Source organism: Pyxicephalus adspersus, chromosome 6, assembly GCF_032062135.1.
Source record: "Pyxicephalus adspersus chromosome 6, UCB_Pads_2.0, whole genome shotgun sequence".
Classification (NCBI taxonomy): Eukaryota; Metazoa; Chordata; class Amphibia; order Anura; family Pyxicephalidae; genus Pyxicephalus; species Pyxicephalus adspersus.
The window spans coordinates 84874645-84899079 of NC_092863.1; the positions used below are offsets into that span (position 1 = coordinate 84874645).

General features: G+C 38.5%; 1 protein-coding gene across 2 annotated transcripts in view; it reads left to right on the forward strand.

Annotated features, from left to right (window-relative positions):
* The first annotated feature begins 5386 nt into the window (after positions 1-5386).
* Positions 5387-24435, forward strand: part of ANKRD55 (ankyrin repeat domain 55) — a 61001-nt gene continuing 41952 nt past the window's right edge. For both annotated transcript variants that reach the window (XM_072416420.1, XM_072416421.1), the window contains exon 1: positions 5387-5777. In XM_072416420.1, the coding sequence (XP_072272521.1) occupies positions 5738-5777 (40 nt within the window). In that variant the 5' untranslated portion in view covers positions 5387-5737. The remainder of the gene's footprint in view (positions 5778-24435) is intronic.

Consider the following 24435-nt stretch of genomic DNA (forward strand, 5'->3'; position numbering starts at 1 on the left):
GGGTGAGCTGCCAAATCACCATGCTACACCACAAAAGAACACAAAACTAAACAACAGAAGAATGTTTAACATGTATAACAAAATGAACATATTTCCATGTGCTTTAGATTTTAATAACAAAACAAAACAATAAAAAAAAGTTTAGATTTCTCATTATTTCCAGATATCCAATTTTGAAAGCATTTGAGACCATAACTCTTATAAAACTTGTTTAGAATGTCTGCTATCTCCAGGCATTACTGTAATAAATGCAAATAAATGCAAATATAATTTCCACCAGGGAGCATTTTAGAAATATTGGAATCTATTTGTGTCTCATACAGGAAGCACACAATTTTGAACAGGAAAATTTTATAAGGCTGGAAGGGACTTTAAAATGTAAATGAATAAATCCATTGTAATGTTATAACTTCTCAGGTAAGGGACTGCTCAGGTAAGTGTAATGCTAGAAAAAAACATTTGGTTACCCATTTGATTCTCATAATTTTTGTGATATATATGGACATATCTGTCCAGCACTGATTTGTGCCAATACTTGTGTGACATCTGTTATATAATAAGAGTGAACCATATAGATTTGTTTGTAAACTTTATCATGAACAGTATCATAAAAAAAAACCTTCACTGGTTGTACTAGCTCTGCTGATGTCATTTTGCCCAATCCCGGGGCACAATATTAAAATTGTTAGGGTTTGGATAGAGTGCTAAGTTAAAACCATTGTCAGGTTAGTACTTCTCTCAGTGGGTCTGAGCCCCCCTGCAGCTAGGTTGGCAGGGTTACGGCCTCGGATGCACAGGCCTCCGGTGCACCTCAGCCCAGATCCTTTTAGGAGGGCTCATTTTGGATGGCTTTAAAGAGGTGGTGAGTAGATTGGCTGGCAGTGGGGGTGGAGGGGTCGCGAGGTGGGGGCTCACAGACAAGGGGATGATGGATGGTATTGGTGGGGTTAATGCTGGGGTAAGTGGTCCGGGGGTTGTGGGGGGAGGAGGTGGAGGAAAGAGGGGTGTCGCAGGTGGATACAGTGAGCGGGGTGGACCTCTGGGGGCACACTTGAAGGAGGTCAGTGAGAAGATTTGGCTAGGGGACTTTGTGGGTACTTTTTCGTTACTGCCGTTCAAACAATTTCCGGTGGAAAGGAATATCAGCGGGGAGGGGAAGCGTGAGGAGAGCGAACAGAGGCTCCATTGCTTGAATCCACGCGTGTTTTTTAATTGGCTTCAGGCTTTTGGGATACTGGTGAGTGTGTTGGAGGAGAAGCAGCCTGACTAATGTAAAGTACTATTTTGTTATTTGGACACCGTTAGGGAGGCTTATCGGTTGTACGGGGGAAGTGCTTGGTTGCAGTACGACGAGCAGTTTTGTCAGCGTAAGGCAGTACAGTCGACGCTTTGTTGGGATCATAAGGATATCTGTTAATAGATTATGATTAATGTAAGGCGCCTTATGATGAATGGAAGGGCAAGTATTATGAGAATCGCTGCCTTCCTATGGGGTGCTCGATTTCTTGTGCATTGTTTAGCAACTTCTTGGAATGGGTGGTAATGACAGTAGCGGAAGTTGTACATTATCTGGACGACTTTTTGTTGATAGGGCCGCTGGGTGGTTCTGTGTGCAGGGTGCTCTTGGCAACGTTGCAGCATGTGGCGGACTGCTTTGGGATACCGTTAGCAGCCGACAAGACCGAGGGGCCTTCAACTTTTTGAAGGTTTTTCTAGAGATCGAGTTGGACATGCTGGCTATGGAAAGCAGGTTGCCAGGGGATAAGTTAATGGCATTACAGGACCAGGTTAGGGAGGGGTGGGGTCGGAGGAAAATGCGACTGAAGGAGGAACAGTCATTGTTTGGTAAGCTTAACTTTGCCTGCAGGGTTATGAGAATGGGGAGAGTTTTTTGTAGACAGTTGGCTGCTGGAAAATTGCGCTGAGACCCTCTGCGACTTGATTCAGAGGTCAATGAGTGGGGGGACGTGGAGAGCGTATTCTGAAATTTGGCGGGAATGGTCAGCCATAAGGGTTAGGATTGGTGGGAATGGTCGGCTGCGGATTATGTCTATTTGTTGTTGTTTAAGTCGGGGAGTGATTTTGCGGATGGGGTGTCCGGGGCAGCGGTTAGCAAGAAGATGGCGGGATGGCTATCTGGTTCAAGCTCCTTGGGTTGCGGCATGTGACAAAGAAGTTTGTGGTTAGGCAGGCAGTAAAAGGTTTTAAGCAGGGGAAGAGGGTGCCGGATGTTGCACAGGCTGGTCGGTGAGTTGGGGGAGGACTGTACAGGGGAGTATGAGAGGGTTTTGTTTAGGGCGGTGTTTGTGGTTGTGTTCTTTGGGACTATGCGAGTCAGTGAGTTGGTAAGTCCAGTCAGGAATAAGCCAGGAGGTATTTTGTTCCAGGATATGGTGAGAACGGTGGACTGGGTGAGTTTGTTGATTAGGAAGTCCAAGACTGATCAGGGTGGTAGGGGTTTTCAGGTGGTTCTGTTTCGCACGGCTGGAACACTGGTTTTCCCAGTAGGGACAGTGGATGATTTGGTTAGGCTCAGGCCTAGTGGAAATGAGCCCCTGGTACACGAGGATGGGTCCTGTTTGTCAAGATATCAGTTTGTTGCGGTGTTTCGGAAACGTGTGGGAATGTTGAGGGGTACTCTTCACATTCCTTTAGGATTGGTGCGGCTACAGAGGCAGCCAGGTCGGGGTTGGGGGAGGAGGTTATCAGGTGGATTGGCACATGGGAGTTGTGGAGATTTTAACTGTACGTGCGCAGTTGTAAGGTGTGGGGAGACCAGGGATTTGGGGCTATAGGGGGATGGTGTGTTTTGGACCAGGGACACACAGGGTTTTATTGTGTGTTTTTTCCTAGGTGGTCAGGCCTGTCTGGTGTGGATAGTCGGGCACTCCTATGTATGGTGGGGTGAGCGGAGGTGCAGCCAAAGGGAAGACAGCTGGGGTTGCCCCGTGAGGCGGTGACCATGTGCTTGATCGGAGTGTCGCGGATGCTGTGAAGTAGAGTGGTGCTGGAGATCCGCAAGTTTGGGGCTTTAGATTATCCCCTGGGGGTGGTTGTTTTTCATCCCGGGGGTAATGATTTGGGAAAGAGCTCTATGAGAGATCTCATTCGAGATGTGAAACTGGATTTTTTATGGCTGCGGGTATAGTTTCCTGGTATGGATATAGTGTGGTCTGACAATGTGGCCAGGACTAGTTGGAGGGGGGCTTAATCGGTGGACAAGGTTAACAAGGCTCAGATAAAGGTAAATAGGGAGGTGGGCTGTTTTGTGGCCAGGAATGGGGGTGTGGTGGTGCATTGGAGGAGGAAACTTGGAGGTACTTGAGGCATGTGGTTCCTTGGCCTTCAGGAGGGTATACAGCGGGCTCTGCATGTGTTGGGGCACTCAGGTGTGAGATTTCACGCCTGAACGCTTCACGCCCGGTTGGGTGGAATCCTCTTTGGTGGGATCCCAACTTTATGGTGTACGGAGGTTTACGGCTCCTGAGGGGGTGCTGGGCAGCTAGGAGCCATGATGGAGTGGTGGAAAGTTTAAATTCCTGTTGGGCGGATTTTGCCTTCCGAGACCTGCTTCCTGGTTGTTTGGGTTTAATTAAGGCTGGAATTTTTTTGCTGGAATGTTGGTTCATGGTTGCATTGGTTGATATGGTGGAAAAGTTGGCTATTAGTTAGCTAGGTTATAATATTAGGGGGTTATTTGGTTATGTTATGATTTCTGAAATGTAAATGTGTTAGCTTTGTTATTTATTGGTTATTTACTTCATCATGGGGTATTTATTTTGTTATTTGGAATAGTTACTTTATTTATTTATGTTAATAAATGGCTGCTTGCCAGACATTTTAAGTCCAACTTGTTGTCTGTGTCCTTAATGGTTGGGAATAGGGTTGGTAAGCAGGGGGAGGGGGTTTAAGGAAGGTACATAAAGGGGGTGCGGTGGTAAGTATTAAGGGAGGGACAGAGGGTCAAGTCCCTGTCCTAACAGAGCTTAAAAAGACAATTTATGTAGTGGTGCTTTTAAATATCTAAACCAAGAAACAAAATATATTACAGCTTACAGGTCCTTAAATGTAGTGTTTGCATTAGTCTTTATTTTTCAGCATGTACAGAAAAAAACACCTTTTTAGTTTTATGCTTCACTACTTACCTGTCCATGTTTAGGTGTCCTAAAACTACTTGTTACTAGATTTGTTCATTCCGCAATTAACATCCCTGTCCCCACATCTGCAATTGCCCTTTACAGGTAATCAAACCCCTATCCCCTTTGCTTTTAAACCATGCTTATAAAATATATAGTATTCACTTGTTTGTAATTTTTATATATGCATATAGATGTAGGTGTGATGTGTGTAGGAGTCTTTCATAAGAGTAAGGCTGGACAGAGTTAATTGCAAAAAAAAAATCCTAAAATTATATATTTGTATATATATATATATATATTATGAGGCACAGGCTGGCAGGATGGTCTCAATGGCCCTGATTCATGAAAGCTCTCCAGGCTGGGGATAATACACTTTCAGAAGTGAAGCTGGGTGATCCACAAAACATGGACTGGATTTTTCAAAATTATTTGCTATTTGCTAGCAAATGTTTTGAATCCTGGACCAGATCCATTCCATGTTTGGTGGATCACCCAGCTTCACTTCTGAAAGTGTATTATCCCCAGCCTGGAGAGCTTTCATGAATCAGGGCCTATGTGTCTACATGTCTCAGCTACACTTCAATATGGGCTCTAAAGTTTGTGTCCGATATTGAGAAATTTACTTTCTCAGAGTCTTAATAAAGCCTGTCTCCATTCCTAGGCCCACATCATATGTGGTAGTCACAATTCTAAGTAAGCTCTCCCCTCTGAGAACCTGCTGCTGGGTGAAAAGGTTGACAATAAAAAGATACCAGAACTGCCTATTGGTTTTGAGGAACCCATTAGGCGGCACCCTCCTACCTAGAAATTTACATGAGACCAGTTGAGGGTTTCTTAGTTGTATGCTATAGACTTGCTGTACAAAGCCTTCCTGCATTGAAACTGTTTGCTGCCTTGTACATAAAATCAGAAGCCAAATGTGCTTGGACTGTTCCTGCGTGTGGCTGTTGCGTGCATGGTTTTCCAAAACGATAAATATCCTAAACAAATAGATATAATAAATACTAAATAAAATAAATAATACATAAATTAATTGTGTGTGTATGTGTTTTCTAATTTCATAGTAATAAAATTCTGTTCTGCCATGAATCCAGTTAGTATCTCCTTCCCCCCTGCTACACTTAAAGTGTGTTTGATGTCAGTAGTGAGTGCTGTTCATTACAATCAGTGCTACACAGACAGATTTGCACATGCCCAGTCTCCAGCTCTGTGACTCCAGTAATCATTCATCCTCTGAGATCTCTATTTGCTTTAAAGCAACATTCCTGTTTCTGATGCTGGAGAGAGCTGCATTGCCTCTACACCAGCTATAACAAAAGACATGATTCATTCACCACAATTCCATACACACTCACCAGCTTGGTTTGCCATCATCTAGCAATGAGGGAATCTCATTTTCAACATGCATCCTAACTAGCAAGGAATAATATGCTGTGATTTATCCCAGGGACCAGTCAGCATCCATAAGGCAATTTTGTGTCATCATCAGAGGCTATGCTATAAGCACATGCAGATATTGCTGTAAAATAGCAGCTCCATTCTGAAACCCAGCTGATGCCATACACGCAGTCTTTCTGCAAATACAGACAGGAAAAAACATGGATTTTAGCAACTCCTCAGTGTTTGATCAACATAAAGGTAAGTCGAACCTTCCGTCACCTATTTACTGTTAATATGGGCAATGCACACAGAATTGCGATTGCCAATTTATTAGCTGTATTTTCAATGTTGAATATAATGTCATGAGACAACCAATATTGATTAGTAAATACCTTGATATAATGAAGGATGCCGGAGAGACTGTTCTTTAACTATCACATACATTGAACTCTTATACTGAGTGGTCATGATCATTAAAAAATATTTATTACAGCTTGCTTTCTTACGTTATATGTATATTTATATTATCGGTATTATTTCATGTTGACAGTTTGCATAAGACCCAATCCTTTGGTTACAATCAAGAATTATACTTTGTGGATGTGTTACCTGTTTGACCTACTTTTTTAGGTACAGCGTGATATATGTTCATTTAGCTTGTGTTAAGCTTTTGCTGTGCTTATCTATTGCTATAAATTACTTATAGGGAAGAAAAAGTAATAGCGATGTCTATAGAAGCCAGTCAGATTACAACTGTCATTTTTCAATGCTAGTCTAAAATTGAAAGGAATAATCTAATTGGTTATCGATAACACTTTATCCTTTCCTCCTCTGAAGTTACCCCAATGGGACAAAATTATTCAGTTAGTTACTGACTGTTATATTATGAAGGGGCTTTTCTTTAGGTAGTGAGAGACAATTTTTTTTGGCTTGCCAAGTATTGTAGCAAGCTTGCTAAAGCTATTTGAGTGCTGGTGCGGGGCAGGGTTCTCCAATGTCTGCACCAGTTCCACCTAATTTTGCTATGCAGTAGTGACTTGCTGACTTTTACGCTGTTGCTAATAACAAACTATATTGTCATAGCTTAACCACTACGTTACTGTAATATACCTTTTTTTTTAATCCTTACATACAACTCCCATGCTGAGTAAACATTAATAAACACAGCAGCAGAGAATTGGGAATGTGCACCTCTGGACTGTCCTAGGTAGTAGACTGTACTTGTATAAAGTCAAGTTAATTGACACTTTTAATTTTAGTTAGTGCACCTTAGCACTAATAACCCCTAGTTACAAAGCAGTTAATAAATATAGCTGTTCATACTTGACAAAGTCACTATAATACTTCAGGAGTCATTAAAGCACCCCATTGCTTCCATTCCCAAAGGTTAGGTTAATATCAAAGCCTTGTGTGTATTTAGTATGGTAGCCCACGAATAACTCAAATTTCAGTATTCTGTATTGAGCAAAACAATGAACTCTGCTATGTTAGCACAGCTTATAACACTTTGCATTAAATATTAAGTCTTAAGATCTCTCAAGTGCAGTTTCCCCTTGTTCCACCTCCAGGTAGTTGCACGCCTGTGACGTGTTAGCTAATAATGATGGGGCTGGAGTCCCTTGGAGTGAGACACAAGCAGAGGAGGATTATGTTTCTCAACAGTGACGCTTTGTTGTGGGCTTCTGGTTCGGCCCTGTTGTGGTACAATGGCTCACTAAACTGATTCAGATTAGCATGACAATGTGTAATTCATGTGTCATTGCAACACTGCAGTGTTTGAGTTTATTTCGCCACAATGGGCCTCCCTGTTCCGTATTGTAGAAAATATACTGTGTGCTCGGAGTGGCTTCTGGCAGAATAAACACTAGGGGAACCAATTTGACATGTACAGGTTGCTATGGAAATCCAGATGGAGCTAAGCTGCCTTTTGCAGTGCAAAGCTCATTGCAATAACCTAGAATAGGCCACTGGACTAATTAATAAATCAACTTGTGTTTTTTTTTCCCTTTTTAAACACACAATTAACCCAAAGATGACAAACGTCTGATAATGTTTACAGACACGTTGCCATAACAACACTAGAATGGCCGCAAAATCATATTGTCTAATGTACAACAGTGATATGGCGTTAAGTCTGATAAGCGCTATCTGCATGTGAACCGGCCACATATTATAACCATATGGTGATGTCAGGAGAACAGCAATTTGTTTTTTTCAATAAATCACTGGTTATAGGGCTCTGAAAGGTTGAACAATTACGCCTGTGTGGAAAAATAAAACAAATCTAACATTTTTTTTTCACAGCATGTCAAAGCTGAGTGGTGTAACTCCACAAACTAAGCAGATGTGCTTGGTATAAAGCACAGGGATAGGTAGGCAAGTAAGGTAGGGGTAAGTAAAAAATGTAAAGTATTTTGGGGTGTCAGGTCACACTAAAAAATGTTCTTTTTTTTTTTCGCAATCACCCCTAAAGAAGCGGCTGAACTTGTTGTAAAAAAGTACTCAGTCCATGGTTCAGTCCATCATTGGTCTAGGGATAGTTAGTGATAACTCAATGACAGGAGCAAGAGATGAAGGATGCAAAGCATCAGGCAAATGGCAACTTCCAATTTGGAGGCCATCTAGTCAGATTAAAATCTCAACAAATGTCATTCATGGGCTAAACAATTCTTTGTCATATTCCAACAGTCCCAATACATAGCACTCCATGGCTCATGTCAAATAATTTTTTGGACATGTGGCATCTCTGACAGGTTCATCTCTATGTAAGCAAGACCGGAACTGTGGGAGGCCACTTATTGCCCTCCTGACATCTTTGAATCTAAGTTCCCAGCTAAACCAGGCCCGGGCTCATCCAGCCCTGTGACAACAGAGTTTCCATGGAGGGAACAATGAATGTCTCCTTCTCCATGTACTTTACTTTTTGAATACCTGCCTTAATGGGTTTCAGTGAGTCAAACCAATCTATAGGAGAAATACATTACGTTTCTCTAGAACCAGGACTCTTCCTGGCTACAGGAGACCAACCAAACACTTCCAGGGTGACCAAAGTCTATACCGTTCCAGCAAATTCCAAAACTAAACCTCCCCTTCCTTTAAGGTACACCATAGGGGCACTACAATTGCTCCACAAAAAGTAGCATACTTTTTATAGTTAGCTTGGTTCTCTTTTGTTTATTTTTTCTATCTTCATATAGGACTGGCACAAACAGCTCTCTACAGATTTTAGGACCTAGGGCCCCTGCCACAGTGGCACTTATAGACTCCCTGCTATTTCCACACAACAACTCACATCATTATAACAAGCTGGATTTACCTAAATTAATGCTGTTCACATTCAATGGTTATTCATCTAATTAGCTTCCGAATGTTAAAACATAACTAAACCCCTGACATTTAAGAGGCCCACTGTGTTGTAAACTACATTTTCCTAACTGCCACATGTGCTGTGAAGAAATGTTACATAGACCTGACTCCTGCACTTTATACCTTATGTTGTATATTACATAGACCGGACTTCTGCACTTTATACCTTATGTTGTATATTATATAGATCTGGCCCCTGCTCTCTATACACTATTTTGTGTCCTAACCAAAATGTTTTTTTTCAACAGTTGCTTACTGCAGTAGTAGTTTCTGTGCAGTTTGCATCTTATAAAGTTCTGGTTTATGTTTGGCCCAGGTAAAAGGGTGTAGTTATAAATCAAATAATTTGATATTCAGAAAACCCATCTCTGATGGAGAATCTTTTAGGTGAATGCATGTTAAATGGTAATGATTGATTCTTCACCAGAGAATGTATGTTAAGATTCTGATTCACAGGTTTTATAAATAGACTTTAGTGTTAGCTCTGTGTTTTTTTCCTATCTTTTCGGTTTATGTGACACTTACACTTAAAGCATAGTAATTATGGAGTGTTTTGTAAGTACAGAAACTGCAGATTGTGTGCAGTGTACAGTGTAAGGTTAATACTTTGTTACTCTAAGGTACTATGCATCTATAAACTGCTTCTAATATTAGGCACAATTTAGCTACAGCTATTTTCAGCTCAGCACCCTCTGACACACCCTTCTATCCATAAGCGTCCTTCATTTTTAAGTTTCAAACTTGGATAAGACCATCTTCAAGCGTATGTAAACCCTAACAATGTACTGTGCCTTTTTTGGTTGGTTGAAAATGTTGTTGAAAGCATTTGTTATATCTGTTAATTAAGTGCTACAAAGTGCATGTTAATCTTGCCAGAAATTCAGTGTTGTCATGCACTCTGCATTACTATCATAAGCATTGTTAACTTTTCTACTCAATTTATCTTTGTGAACTACAGAAAGTAAAATCATTTGCTGTTATTTAGCAAATGTTTTCAAACATGGACTAGATCGATTCCAGATTTGCTGGATCACCCAGGCTTACCCAAGATAGTTTATGATCGCCAGTCTTGGAGAGCTTTTGATAAATCAGGTCCAATCTCTCACCAGATGCCAATTTTACTCCAAACTCTCTCCATCCTCAACCATGGTTCCTCCAAAATTTCTCAGGGATTCCCCATATGATATTCCTGCATGTTTCCTTGGCCAACCCCACTTGGCAGAGTAAGCTGCATGAAACTAGGATTCTTTTTATATGCCTGTATTAGTGGCATTCCAACCACTAATGTATGGGGGGTATTCTTTCAATGAAATAAACGTAGCATTTTGATTTTACAAGGTATTCCCTGACACCAGAAAATTGTTTTACAAGTTGGTGACATCAGGAGGAATTTAGTAAGTTAATGGGGGATTACAATGAGGGACCAGTAATGAGCATATTTAGATTTTAGGTAGGAAGCAGAGCAGTTTTGACAAAAAATATAGGGTGTTTCATTTATATTGAACTGCTTAATGGGCTCCTACACTGCAATGCAGTCTCCAAGCAATGTAGGCTTGTATCTTTACTTTCTTTTTTCTGCTTCCCGGGGGCCACAAATCTCTATACCCTTCAAGGTTCAGTACTTCCTAGCAAAAGTGACTGCTTTTGCATGGGCTTCCCTACTTACAAATAATGTCATGCAGAAGTTAGGTAAGTAGGCTCATCAATCAACAGTTAAAGGAAATATTGACCTTTGCAGATTATTTGGTCCTGTCATTGTGGTGTTGAAGTCTATTAAAACAATAGGTATACAATATGGTACAAATGGTAACATTGGAATTTATTGCATTGATAGACTTGTACTTGTATTTTTCTTTTCCCCCCAAATATACACCTTATGGAGATTATAAACTATGTATTCAGATAACAAATGAGCAGTCAGGAACATACAAGAGTAGAAATGTACTGTTTGTAAAATAAGAGACAAATTTGTATTTCAGTTTTATCTGCATAATAGTGATATTGAGACCCAGAGGAGCTAATCATTTGGTTAACATTATCAACACAAAAGGTAAAGTATTGGGGTCCAAAACTTAATCTTGTAAAACACAGACACATGATTATGTTGCTACCGCATACAGTATCCATGCCCACACACCTTCCCCCCACCCCCTTTTAACCCAAACAAGTAATTCACAAACTCAGATATTGGTTAGGCCTTTTATTACAAATATATAATTAACTTTGTTAATACCAAGTAATACAAATAACCATAATAAACCAATAAGTAACCAAATAAATTAAACCATATTAACCAAATAAATAACTGAACATATAATAACATTCACACTAACATTAATCAACATTTTCTGAAAACCCCTTAATTCATTGGTTTCTGGTCCTCAAGATATCCTTCCCTTATCCCACAGGGTTTGCATCACCATAAATTCATATGCTCCCAGCTGCATCCATAACCTAGCTTGGGAATGTTATCGTAGTTAAGCACAACTCTTCCACCCCATTGCATTCCATCCATGTCTTTTGCCACCATATACAGAAGAATCAACACCAACGATGGATCTCCCACCTACTGATACCACCATCAAAAACCACCTTCCCTTGAGGACCTCACTGCCAGCTCCCTTCATCCCCTACGGCACCAAAAATTGTACCTCCCTTTCCTGTTCTCCCCACTTTTATTACCTTAACCCCTCCTATCTCTCACGTCACCTCAATTCCTCCCCTAACCAATTCCTTTTAACACTCTTACTGTGCACTCCCTGCCCTCCACAGTCATGCAGGCCATTCCCCATCATTTCTCACGTCCCTTTCGTTCCAGCCTGACTGGATGGTTAAGATTTTCCTCACGGTGCTCAACACTACCAGGAAAAATGGAGTCACACTCATCAGATGTTATCTCACCTGACATTTAAAGGTCACATAGTACACAGTCACCACCAGCAACCCAAGGCCTCCTGAGGCTGGAGCACCCTTTCACAGTATCTCAGACAAGATTATCATCAGAATCCAGGATGATGAGTATAGCTGCAAAGCATTCTTGAAGCAGTGCAAAGTCTTTACATAGCAATGACCTTCTCCCCACAGCTAACTTGTTTCATCACAACTTCATCAGTGCCAATGCCACGTGCTTTGGAAAAATCAGCAAAACAGCATCAGAGTCAATTTTTTAACCATTTTTTCATTGATTTGATCCATGGAGCTTTTCCTAGTCTATAAGTGCATTTACAAACTAGGGTATAATGATATAATGATACAAATACTTCATGGGGGAAGGGTGCCATGGAAGCATTAGTTGGCTCCATAGGACCCTATTTAGAAACAATGTATACAGCAGTTAAAGGTTACCTTCTGAGTGATAGCAAATAAATCTATAGAATTGTTTTGCAGTTGTTTCATTTTATCTTCAGAAAAGAGAAGGGGGTTTATGAATGATATTTCACAGCACAACTGAGTTAATAAATCAGTTTAGGCTGTTCACTAAGCAAAATGAATTATCACTTTTTTTTCAGTTGGTGATCAACAGAATATCTGAATCAAGTCTATCAATCTATCAAAAATGATCAGTTAATTATCCTGTATGGCAGTTAGTTCTCTGATCAGATATTGTTCAATCCATCAGAAAGGAAAAACACACACTTTCTTTAGTGGTTTTCTGTATATTATGTAAATACAGAATTAACACTTTTTGGCATCCCACAAGTGTTAGAATAAAGTCAGAAAAAATGTGAGATCTCATGTCAAGTGTTTACTCTTCTATGAAAGATCATTCATCCCAACAGTAAAAAAACCATCTTTTATTAAATGTGTTTTTGTTCTTAAGAAAACCTATGCTTTGCTCAAAAAGATTATTAAAATTAACATTATATTATAATGTTAACATATAACATTACATTATAATATTTAAAAAAAAGATCCAATAGCATATCTGCTTGTGGCAAAAATAAATTAATTGGGCTCCCAGTATTTGGTGTCACCCCCTTGCGCAGAAATAACTGCAGCATTAGCGGTAACTGTTAAGCCCATTTCTGCATACAGGACAGCTTCAGCTCCTGGATGTTGGTGGGTTTCCTCACATGAACTGCTCACTTTGGAAAATTCCACAAAAATTTCATTGGATTAGGGTAAGGACTTTTTAATTCAGTTCATGGACAGATGTCTTGACATTTCCCTGGCATAGTTCAGAAATCATTGTACCATCAATGATGGCAAGCTGTCTACACCCAGATGCAGCAAAACAGTCCTAAAGACCACTATGTTTCAGAGATGGGATAGAGTTCTTATGCTGTACTCCACAAAACTTTTTTTTTTACATTATCTTTCTGATTTGTCCAAATGATGTAAACAGTCAGCAATATCTTTGGGGGAGAGCAGAGACTTTCTCCTTGCTACCCTGCCATACACATCATTGCTGTTCATTGTTCTGCTGAAGGTGAATTTATGAACATCCACATTCCTCAAAGTGAGAAAGGCCTTCAAAGGCTTGGAAGTTGCCCTGGGCTCCTTTGTAACCTCTCGGACTATTACACAACTTGCAGTTGATGATGATGATCTTTGATGATGGTCCACTGCTGGGTAGGGTAACAATGGCCTTGAATTTTCTCCATTTGTAAACAATCTGACTTTATTGGTGGAGTCCAAACTCTTTAGAGATGGTCCACTCATTTCCTGATTTATGATAGGTATGTAGACTATCATGGGTGAACCTGGGCGATCATCCATGAGCAAATGGAAAATGGACAGTGTATTTTATGGAGTTTTTACAGCTGCTATTTAGGACAGTGTTAACGTTGATATCAATTGTCATTTTAGCTGTTTGTAAAGGTGACATTTTTCCCACTGGTCAGCAGTGTCAGAGACATTCTTCCCACTGTGGATATATTAATTATATCATGGGTTCCCAGAAGACCTGAAAGTTATTTCAAAGGTTCTCCCATGTTAAATATTAAATTGTTAAATAGGGAACACTCAGGTGGCATGGAGATCATAGGAGCTCTGTTGAATTCTTCTGGGGATTTCTATGGGTTCCTGTCCTGCCTGTAGTTGCCTGCCTAGATTTGTAAATCACTGTTGAGATTCCTATTTGGTAACCATGGGTTTATTTATTATATTTTTACTTTAATCTTTGGTACTGTTTGTTTTAATACACTAGCAACTGATTATTGGTTCATTTAAGGGAAAATCAATTAGGTCACTAACTAATTGGACAGTTAGTGCTGGGCTCATTATTGTGGTATTGTTGATGGAAAGAAAAAAATGATATTGCAGCAGCTTTCATTTAGATGGTAATAGGGTTTCCTTAGCACAGGATCATATAATTTTATGTGGTGATTGCTAGAAAACTGTAATACGTGAGGAAGAAATAAATCGCTTACAGTAGCTTCTATGAACAAGAAATGAAGTGCAATAACAAGCACAATAAACTGCAAACAACCTGTAAACAAAAAAAAAGTGTCAAGCAAATGTTGGAACCACTTTATATTTTTATGTGTGCCTGCTTGCTGAATTTGGATTAGCTGATTGCAATTAAAATAAGTTTTAATGAAAGCCTGCTCTGTGTCAGGAAATAAAGCCTAACATAGTACATTGCTTCCGTGAGCTCTGGACAGCATCCATCCAACATTGTGTCTGTGTTTTAAATGGTCTGCAGTGGTATAACACTGCTATAATATGGAAACTGCTACAAACCGTGTATTGCTTTATGACCAATCAGTGCTGTTCATTTCTAAGCAAAGCAATGCAGCATGTTCTGAAGCAAATCTATGCTCCAGGATCCTTAAACAGACATGCATTAAAAGGCACCAAGGCATGCAAACAGTTTTTATTGATCCTTAAGTCGAAATAAAGGAACAAAATGCTAAAACCAGAAAAGAATACAGGCACCACATTTGGGGACTGGTAAGATCAATTATATATAGTGTGGAGGATGGAGAATGATAGTTAGACTTTGCTGTTAGGGGTGCCATAGTGACAGTTCTTATTTCAGCATATTAGTTATTATATTTTATAATAATTAATAATTTAATAATAATTTTTATATTATTAATATATATATTAATTATATATAATAATATTTTTTTATATATATTACGCCGATTTTTGTGTGAAACAAACATATCTTGCATATTTTCATATTAAACTGGGGGACCAAGATAAGTATTGGGCTCCCCATATGGTATGCAAAACTTGTGTAGGGTGTCTACGTCAGTGGGAAAAATGGAAAACTGAAAAGTTTGAAATTTGGAATACCTATGGTATGGCAAGAGCCCAAAAATCATCATAATGATTATTATTTTTGTGCTGTGAATGTAAAAGGTTTCAATTGTTACAAGAAAAACAAGTGGGAGTACCCTGATTTGAAATCAGCAAGACGACCTGTGCCACATGGTGCTGATGTTCCCATACCAGTGTTCAGTACACTCCCTGATATTCCTGTATCCGACATGGAGGGTATACAGGGTTTGGAGTGTAATCCTGTTAGCAGTGGAAGTAAATATGAAGGAAGTGTTTCATCAAACCAGCAGTTCTCCTAAGAAGAGCTCAATGATTTAAAAAGTGATCAGTCTGTCAAAACAAGCATCTGAACTTGTAGCATCCAGGCTAAATGAAAAGAACTATCTGAGACTGGAAGTTAAAAAAAAACTTAAAGAAGAATATGAAAATAATAAAATGGTTTACAAAAGCTTTGCTATTATGAACACCAATGGTCCATATGTGTTGATTTAAAAATGGTGAACGTCCTACTTGGACAGCAAAGTGGATATACAAAGTACCCATGTTTTATCTGCTTGTGGGATAGTAGAGCAAACAGGATCCCTGGAAAAAAGGTGACATGGCCTCCAAGGGAAAACATGAATCATCATTAATGAGCCATTGGTTGACAAAGAAAAAATTCATTCTCCCCCCACTTCACATAAAGTTGGGATTAATGAAGCAATTTGTTAGTGCTCTAAAAAAGGACAATGATTGCTTCAAATACATTTGAAGATTCTTCCCTAGATTGAGTACTGAAAAATTAAAAGGGGGAATCTTTGATGGACCCCAGATTTGGAAACTGATAAATGATTCAAATTTCACAAGGTACATGACTGATACTGAAGCTTCTGCCTGGCACAGCTATGTCATGGTTTTCAATAACTTCTTGGGTAACCATAAAGCACAAAATATGAAGAACTGGTACAAAACTTGCTCTTAAAGTTGAAAAAAATGGGTGCTACTATGAGCATAAAGGTACACTATCCTCATAGCCATTTGCAAAAATTTCCAGAAAACCTTGGCAATTTCAGTAAGGAACAAGGGGAGAGGTTCCATTAAGATATACATTTGATGGAAAAGGTATTGGGGATAGACACATGATGGCGGACTACTCCTGGAGCCTTACACGTAATTGTCCTGATCATCAGCATAAAAGGAAATCATACAAACTGAGTTTTTCAGTAACTTCTTAGTGATTAGTTCTATAAATATACTGAATATAAAATACATTGGCATTAAGTATTTAAAAAATTATTTTGGTATACGTAGGCATATCTAGTTTAATTTTGCCTAATTTTCATATTTCATTAGTTTTCTATGAGGTTATTATTCAGGTCATTATTTCAAAAACTAGAGCCAATCCAGCAAAACCAATAACATATTTGGATTCCGTGCATCAAACATAACCTGAAATGACTTTATTCTGTTTGGCAAGAAAATGTTTGTTGACCAGTGTAATAGGTGAGGCTTGGTACATCACTCAGTAGTGCCCAGGGGTGGAAATAATTATGCAGTCCTGATGCTTTGCAGTGTGTACACCAGCAATCATCATACTAGCTTCAGGATGATTTTTACTTGTTCCTTCAGGGATGCTAGTATTCAGCAGCTTGCTGAATACTATGGTTAAAAATGACAGCACTTGTCTGTGGCAGAGAGATCAGTAAAGCACAGTGGGAGGCCAGTTCTAACATCATGAATGTGTGAGACAAGACTTTCAGGCAAGTCTTTCCCCAGCGGGGATCCCTCCAGTTCTCCCTGCTTGTTAAAATGTCATTTCGAGGAAAGGCAGGTCACAGGAATCAAAAGTTAAGGCTTACATCACTCATGGGCTTTTTTTTATTATAGAGCAAGCAAAATGATTTGGTCACAGATGAGCCTACATTTCTCTGAGATCTGATTGTGTATTATCATACCAAACAAAACATATATATACTCTCTTTTTTACTATTACACATTTGTAAATTCGTAAAATTATTTACAAAGTTTAACAAGGGTATTTTGATAGATAGCCATAATTTCCATGATAAAGGTTTAATTTTTGCCAATGGCCAAGCATCTAGGTCGGCCTTGTTTTACATTTTTTACCCCCTTAGGAACCCTAAAAATATTTTTTTAGTTGTTAAAAACCCTTGCATTAATTAATAAATATTGCAAGTGGGAAAATGCCACTTTTAAAGACAGCTAAAACGATCTTGGTAAATGCAGCTGGCTTTGCCAAGTGGTGTTGGCCCTCAAATATGCAAAAGCCATCCTATGGGAGGTTAATTAACCACAAGCTCCGGGGTTCCCCTGACAGCCTCTGAAAAAAACCCTGGTTGGAAATGGCTGATCTTGGCGAAATAGGTAAGTGGGACCTTTGTGACATTTGCAAGTATATGTAAAAATAATAGAGGGTTACAGAAACAAAAACAAGACTCTGCAAGTATAACGCAACCTTTTCGTCTTTCCTTAATAATCCTAAATTGGTGGAATCGCAGTTAAGAGTGAACTTTGACAATATGTAACTATGCTTTCCATTAGCTGTATTAAACATCAGGATAGGTAATCCATACCTATAAATCTTTAGAAAGAACTCCACCATTTTCCTTATTACTAATTTCATTAGCATGGTAATGAGGTAAAAGGGGAAGCTAAGGACTTTAGCAAGGGAAGCAAGTGAAAACATAAGCAGGTTAAATTTCAGCTTTATGGTAGAGCTATAAAACTATATACCAGTATATGCTGTGGAATACCTAAATATCTGTTGAGCTTGCCAGTGGTATCTTTGTCCAGTATTAGTACTGGAAAAAATCCAGAAACACCTATTGTCAATATAACAAAAGCTGCTGTAGATAATATACTGACTAACTGCAAGCTTTTCATATTATGTTTCTTCTTCAGACATAGTACATACCTGCACAGCACTAAACCCTTGATGAACTACCCTTGATGAACTTTCTTCTGCAGTGATATCACTGCAGTAATGTCCCTTGTGATTCCACCATAGAAGATTAGCTGTATATAATGTTATTTGCCCTATTGTTGAATACCCATGCTTACCCTGTCCACAGCCCTATATATAGACAACACATTATTGCATCAGGAGCTTAGTCAAATTATGGAACTGCTCTTATTGCTGATGCTCTAGGTAATCCCACCATTGCAAGCCCAACTGTCTAGCAGGGTGCACAGAAAATACATATTTCTTGCCTTGTCAATTTGTTTAAAATAATTCCTATTTATTACTCTTACTCTATAAAACTTTTAGCTTTAATTTGACTTTAAAAGTCAAAATCACGGGTCCAAATTAGTCAGTCATTCAGTCAGCATTAGAAGCATCCAAAGATGCCTTATTTTTTGTCAGCCATGGTTGAAAACATGCTATTTTCCACACTGTACAGAGCTGACAGCAGATAAGCTGATGCAAACAAATCAATGTTCACATTGGCTTTGTCTGTGTGACAGCTAGCAATGCAAAGGAAAAGAAAAGTTCCATCCATCACCTTGCAACTCAGTTTTACTTACAACTTTATGGGAGGACAAAGACATGCAAGAAGGAGAAGAACTTTACTATCTGGTTAAAAAAGGTCATACTCTTTAGTATTTCGTTGGACCACCTTTGCTTGCTTTGACTAAAGCATGCATTCAGCATGTCATATTTCAATAACAATATATATTATCAAAACATTTATTTCTGTCCATTTCTGTTCGTTTTTCACCAAGATCTTGTATTGATGAAGGAAGAGCTAGACTGTATTGTTTTCTTCAGCACATCCAAAAGATTCTCAGTGGTGTTAAGGTCTGGATTCTGTGGTGGCCAATCCATGTGAAAATGATGCCTCATGCTCCCTGAACCAACTTTTTTATAATCTGGTTTTGATGCATCTTGGACTTGTCATCTTGGAAGATACCCGTCAGGAAAAAAAATTATTGATGGTCATTCAGTATATATTCAGGGAGGCAGCTGACCTCATTTATTTGGGCACATACCATGGGTAAACCTAGGCTTGATCAACTGGAGAAAACCCAGACATAACACTGCCCCATAGGCATGGGTTTGACTCCAGGGGATCCAAAAAACTGAAAACTGTCAGATGAAATCTAAATCTGACTGCGTGTGCTCATCTTTAGAGATGTCAGGGAGCTAGGCAGTATGTCCCCAATCCAATGCTTTGTTATAGTGGTATAGTGTGGCAATCCTTCTTTGTTTCTACTTTTTAAAAGATTACATTTGTAAACTAGCACTTTGGTGCCCCATCAGCAACAACTGTACATACCAAAACTAACATCTGCTGTCTCAACATCTGCAGTGCAGCACTATAGACTGCAATGCAGCAGACAATACATACTCAACAATTCCCCACAAAGATAAAGAGAAACTAAATTTAGTTTGATTGATTTTTTCTGCTAATTTGCAAGAAAAGAAAACTGCAAACAGATGCTAATTTTTTTGCACATTTAAATACAAATTAGTACGGTGCTAAAATAATAAAACACTTTGTTTCTTAAAGGAATGTGTAGTCTATTATGGCTTCATTTAAAGGGAAAGTATTAAAAGTTTTGAATTTTCATTGCAGGTTAATCTGAAAGCAATTAGTGTAGTGATTCTAACATTATTACAAGCTTCCTCTTAAGTTTTTGTTACTTAATTACATGTAAAGATTTGTCAATCAGTCATTAGAAGGTGAATAGATTATTTGCGACAACTACTCCTATCTGCATTATAATAAAGAAAAGATTTCAGATGTAAATTGATGTAATTGTAAATTGATGTGTTTTCATTGAGTCAGCTGATTCACGGGGCTCTATTAATCTGACATTCCCTGGTGGAGAATCAATTACTGTCATTGAAACACATGAACCTAGAATATTCCCACCTGGAAATATTTCAGTAAATGTATGATTCACTGCTTTTTAAATAGAGTTTATAGACTTGTAGAGACATAACCCATAGCCCATTGACATAACAAATGTGTAGTTCTTAAAATCGATCAATCATACACATAGCTAAAAAAAAAAAAAAAAAGATAGAATATATGTTTTATTTATTGAGTTGATTTTGCTATTTTTCATTAAATGTTACAGAAATATTGACAGCTTTTTATATGTTTTATGTAAATATTATATAAGAACATGAGGAGTCATAAAAGCTTTTTGCCATTTATTTAATAGTGCACAGTGCTATTACTATGAAAGGTCTATTATAGGGTCTTAGTTTGGGTTATGCAAAGTGCTATTGTAGGTATAGAGCAGGTACTGGCACTGCAGATAATGTGCACTACATTTTTTCTTTAAGGACCTTCTTTTATAGTTAATTGACTCTCTCATTATCTTTTTTTCCCCTCTGCAGGGAATGATGTGTCCCTGCAGATTGAATCTAGCATCTGAATAATATAATCTACAGCAATACAAGAATGCTTGTAGCCTAGGACGTTGAGACCAGTACTTTGTGCGTCACAATATATAATGTTAATGGTGATCTTTCCTTGAGGAGCTTTTCTACCAAACCAATAATTTGTATTTCTGACCATTCAATACTGATTTTTATACAGTTCTGCCACACAGCATTACCATGTAGAGGGGAGAAAGCTGCCTGGTCTTTCTCTGCTGCAGTTTAGCTTTCATTTAGGGGTTTATTACTAATCTGCCACTAGATGGTGAAAAAAGAAGCAGCACACTGATCAGTTCATCTCTCTGTCCTTCTGATCCCCCTTTTAGTATTCTACTCATACTACAGCTCATCTGATTGGTTTCAGATGCTGATTTTCCATCCATCTCTGAGCTGTTACAGATAATGTAAAAATTCAGGTACATTTGCATACATTTTATAAAATACATTTAATGATGTAATAAAGATTACAGAACTTAATTATTTGTATGTTTTATACCTTCCTACCCCAGGCAGATATAAAAGACACAAGTGAATGCAGTTTGGTAATAATCAATAATTTTTTTTAATGCCAGCAATGTAAATACATGAACTTGGCATAAGCTTTTTATAGTCCGCTATACAGCACAGTTCATCTGTTTGAGATGAGCTCATCAGTTTGCTGCTTCTCCTTTCACTGTCTAATAATAGGGTAGGGAGGAAATAAGACCTGCAAGTGTTCGTCCTTTTACTCTGTCATACAGGGCTGCATAGTTTATCTCAGAACTGGATGTACAGAATTACATATATTTTGCCATGTACAACCTCCCATTCCCCTGTTCAGACAAATGCTATACATTATGTATGAAGGTTTATTTCTACAATCTCCCATTTGGTCCTCCATTGGCACTAGGACTTACACATCCCTGACAGACATCGGGCCAGGTTAATGACTGCAATGCTAGAGCACTTAATCTCAAAATGTAATTATCAGGGAGACCTTAAAAAAACTACTGCCCAGCGCTTCCCGCAGGTACCGCCATCTACGTCAGTCTTCTTCCTTCTTCTTCATACGTTACCCAATCTCGCACTGTGCAGGCGCAAGATCGAGTGACATAGATTGGGAAAAAACTTGCCGATCTCACTGCACATGCGTGAGAGCTGCAATTTTTTTCCCAATTGATGAAAGGGCTCCTTCTGCGCCTGCCTGAGATGCTTGAGCATGCACTGAGGGAGCAGCAAGAACCTCCCGGGATGTGTGACGTATGTATCCCATTCAGTGTAGATCCCTACAGTGGCAAAGGGGAGGTGCTGCACTGTTTTTTTTATGTTGTTTTTTTTTAAAGGGTGTTGCACTTAAAAAAGGCAATTTTTACTTTATATAAAATGGTTATCTACCCCTTTATGTAAAGCAAAAATTTGAGTTTAGGTCTGAATTAAGATTATTCATGATTGGAGCAATACAACAACCTGACTATTCTTGATTTCAGTAAGGAAACATAGCCAGGTCACTTCCCTACCCTCTGTGATTGTGGACTTATAGGACATGGGAATATGGGAGATTTAAAAATGGTTGCAGCATACTGATGAAGTCATCTCTTTGCCCACTCAGGTCCTTCCTCTTCTCCTTATGTTCCATGTCGGCCCATGTGCATGCTGAATACCTTTAATTTTGTCAACCCAATCCATGTCACACAGTTCCATTGTACAGAAAATTGACTGGAAGCAGGTCACATTCAGATAAAGATTCTATTTAAAATTCTTAAATTGACTGATATCATATTGACCTGTGTATTGACCAATATATCCTCCTAAACATTATTGACACATATCTGACAATTCTGCACATTGTGAAATAAAGCTTACTGAAAATGGCAAGCAGAACTGTTTCAGAGGACTGAAGCAGTTTTTCTACACTGACACCCAGTTTACAAGCCGTAGCAAGACTATATTTGTATTTAAACACGTCAGCTGCCTTTCAAAGCCTCCAATGACAACAGATAAGATTTAACTGGAAACTGCAAGATAATTAATTTTGTGTTACTGGAAAGCCAGTGGTAGAGTCTCATGAGAGGTAACCTTAGATCTTGACATCTGGTTCCTGTGAGCTTTGATCACTCTTTGTGTGCTGAATTTCCCAAGGGTTTGTCTTTCTGTTCTGTATCTTTTCTACTCATTTTAGTCCTTCTCTAATTTCCTCTGCACATTGACTAGATTGTATTCAATGCTTATAGGTTCAATAGATTTTGATCTGTAATTTGTAACATGCTTTTGCAGTGTTTTGTAATAAAAATTTTTATGTTGCATTTATGCCTTGAAGAGTGCAGATGGATGTGTTTTTATAAGGTTTTAAAATGCTGGCTATCCACAAATCAATTTTGCATTGATTTTTCAGGATTTTTTTGTATTTGTGTTTATTTCAGTTTGCCACATGTTGGCTGATTTCTTGGCTGATGCATTAATATGTAGTAAGTATTAGGAGCTCCCTGTAGGCATTGAAATAATCGGCTGGAGTTTCCAGTATGAACAGTTCAGAAAAGGAAAACTCATTTTTTGGTTGCAGGCAACACATAAGATCTTTGTTTGTGCAGTTAATCACTGGAAACATTGATACTAAGGGAAGAGGGCCTTTTGATCCATTGCTCCCCTTTGTTGTTTGTTTCAGGGAAGAAGGAGAAAATTAGAAGGAAGTTCTCTAGATCCCTTAAAGAAGCAGAATAAATTGCTGTGAAACGCGTAGACAATAACAACATCTAATCCATCTAATAATCTGTAATTATCCTTCATATATTATTGCTGGTGATTCCCTCTTTTTATGTATTTTAATTAGTCATAATAAATTATATCTTTTATTGTTACTGTCTCAAAAGTTCTTTTTTTGGTTTGGCTTGGTACTTTTTTGGCGCACCAACATTGTTTGCATTGAACATATAATGAGTTGTAGTTTTAGTTGAGTGCTATCTTATATATTAAAGTGTTTTTTTACACTTGAAAAACCTGTACAAATTTACCCTACACACAAATTTGTTTTTGCCAAAAAAAGATATGCCAAACATGTCCTCGTTTTAGTGGAATGTGGGCAAGTTTTTGGCATTGACACAGCTCCCCTATGGCAGTGCTAGCCTTCTCAAGCTTTTTTAAAAGCAATAGCTTTTTTAGTAGCTCTATATATGGCCTGATCTGGCTATCAGGATTTGTCTCCTTTAACTTTTTAACCTCCCTAGTGGTAACCCCGAGTGTGACTCGGGGTAAAAATAAAGTTGCTAAAAGCGGTAATCCCATGGGAGGTAATAGTAAAAGAGCCTTACCTGATCCACCGGCGTCCCGCGTCGTCCATCGCCGTGATCTCCGTCTTCTTCCTCCCGCCAGCTTCTGCACCCGATAAGTCACCGGGGAGTTCCTGGTGACGTCAGTGTGTGTGTACGTTGCTGGTGGGGCGGGGCGGGAAATTCAAAATCTATTTGTATTGCATTCAATACTAAATAACTGTATTGAATGCAATACATTGGATTTATATGTGTAAAAGCAGTACATTGTTTTCAAGAACATTTATTTTACAGTATATAATTTTTAAATATATAGATTTTTTTATTTATTCAATTCATTATTTTTAGATGATTTTGTTTCAAACTTTATTGTACTCTATACTATTATATTATACTGTAAAATAACTTTTCATGAAAAAAAATGTCCCATTTTTAGACATATAAAACTGGAAAGAAATGACAAGTTAATGTAAGTTTTTGTGAATTTTGCTGCCTACAGACACAGACTTAGTGTGCAAACTATTAAATCTGTGTATACCAGCACTTCAATACATAAACTACATACAATACATAAACAATACATAATCAGTTTCACTGTTCTGTCTCAAATGTTGCTTTTTTCAACAGACATACTACCTGGGTCCACTCTTTAAGGGTAGAATGGGAGCTAAAACCTAACAAGATT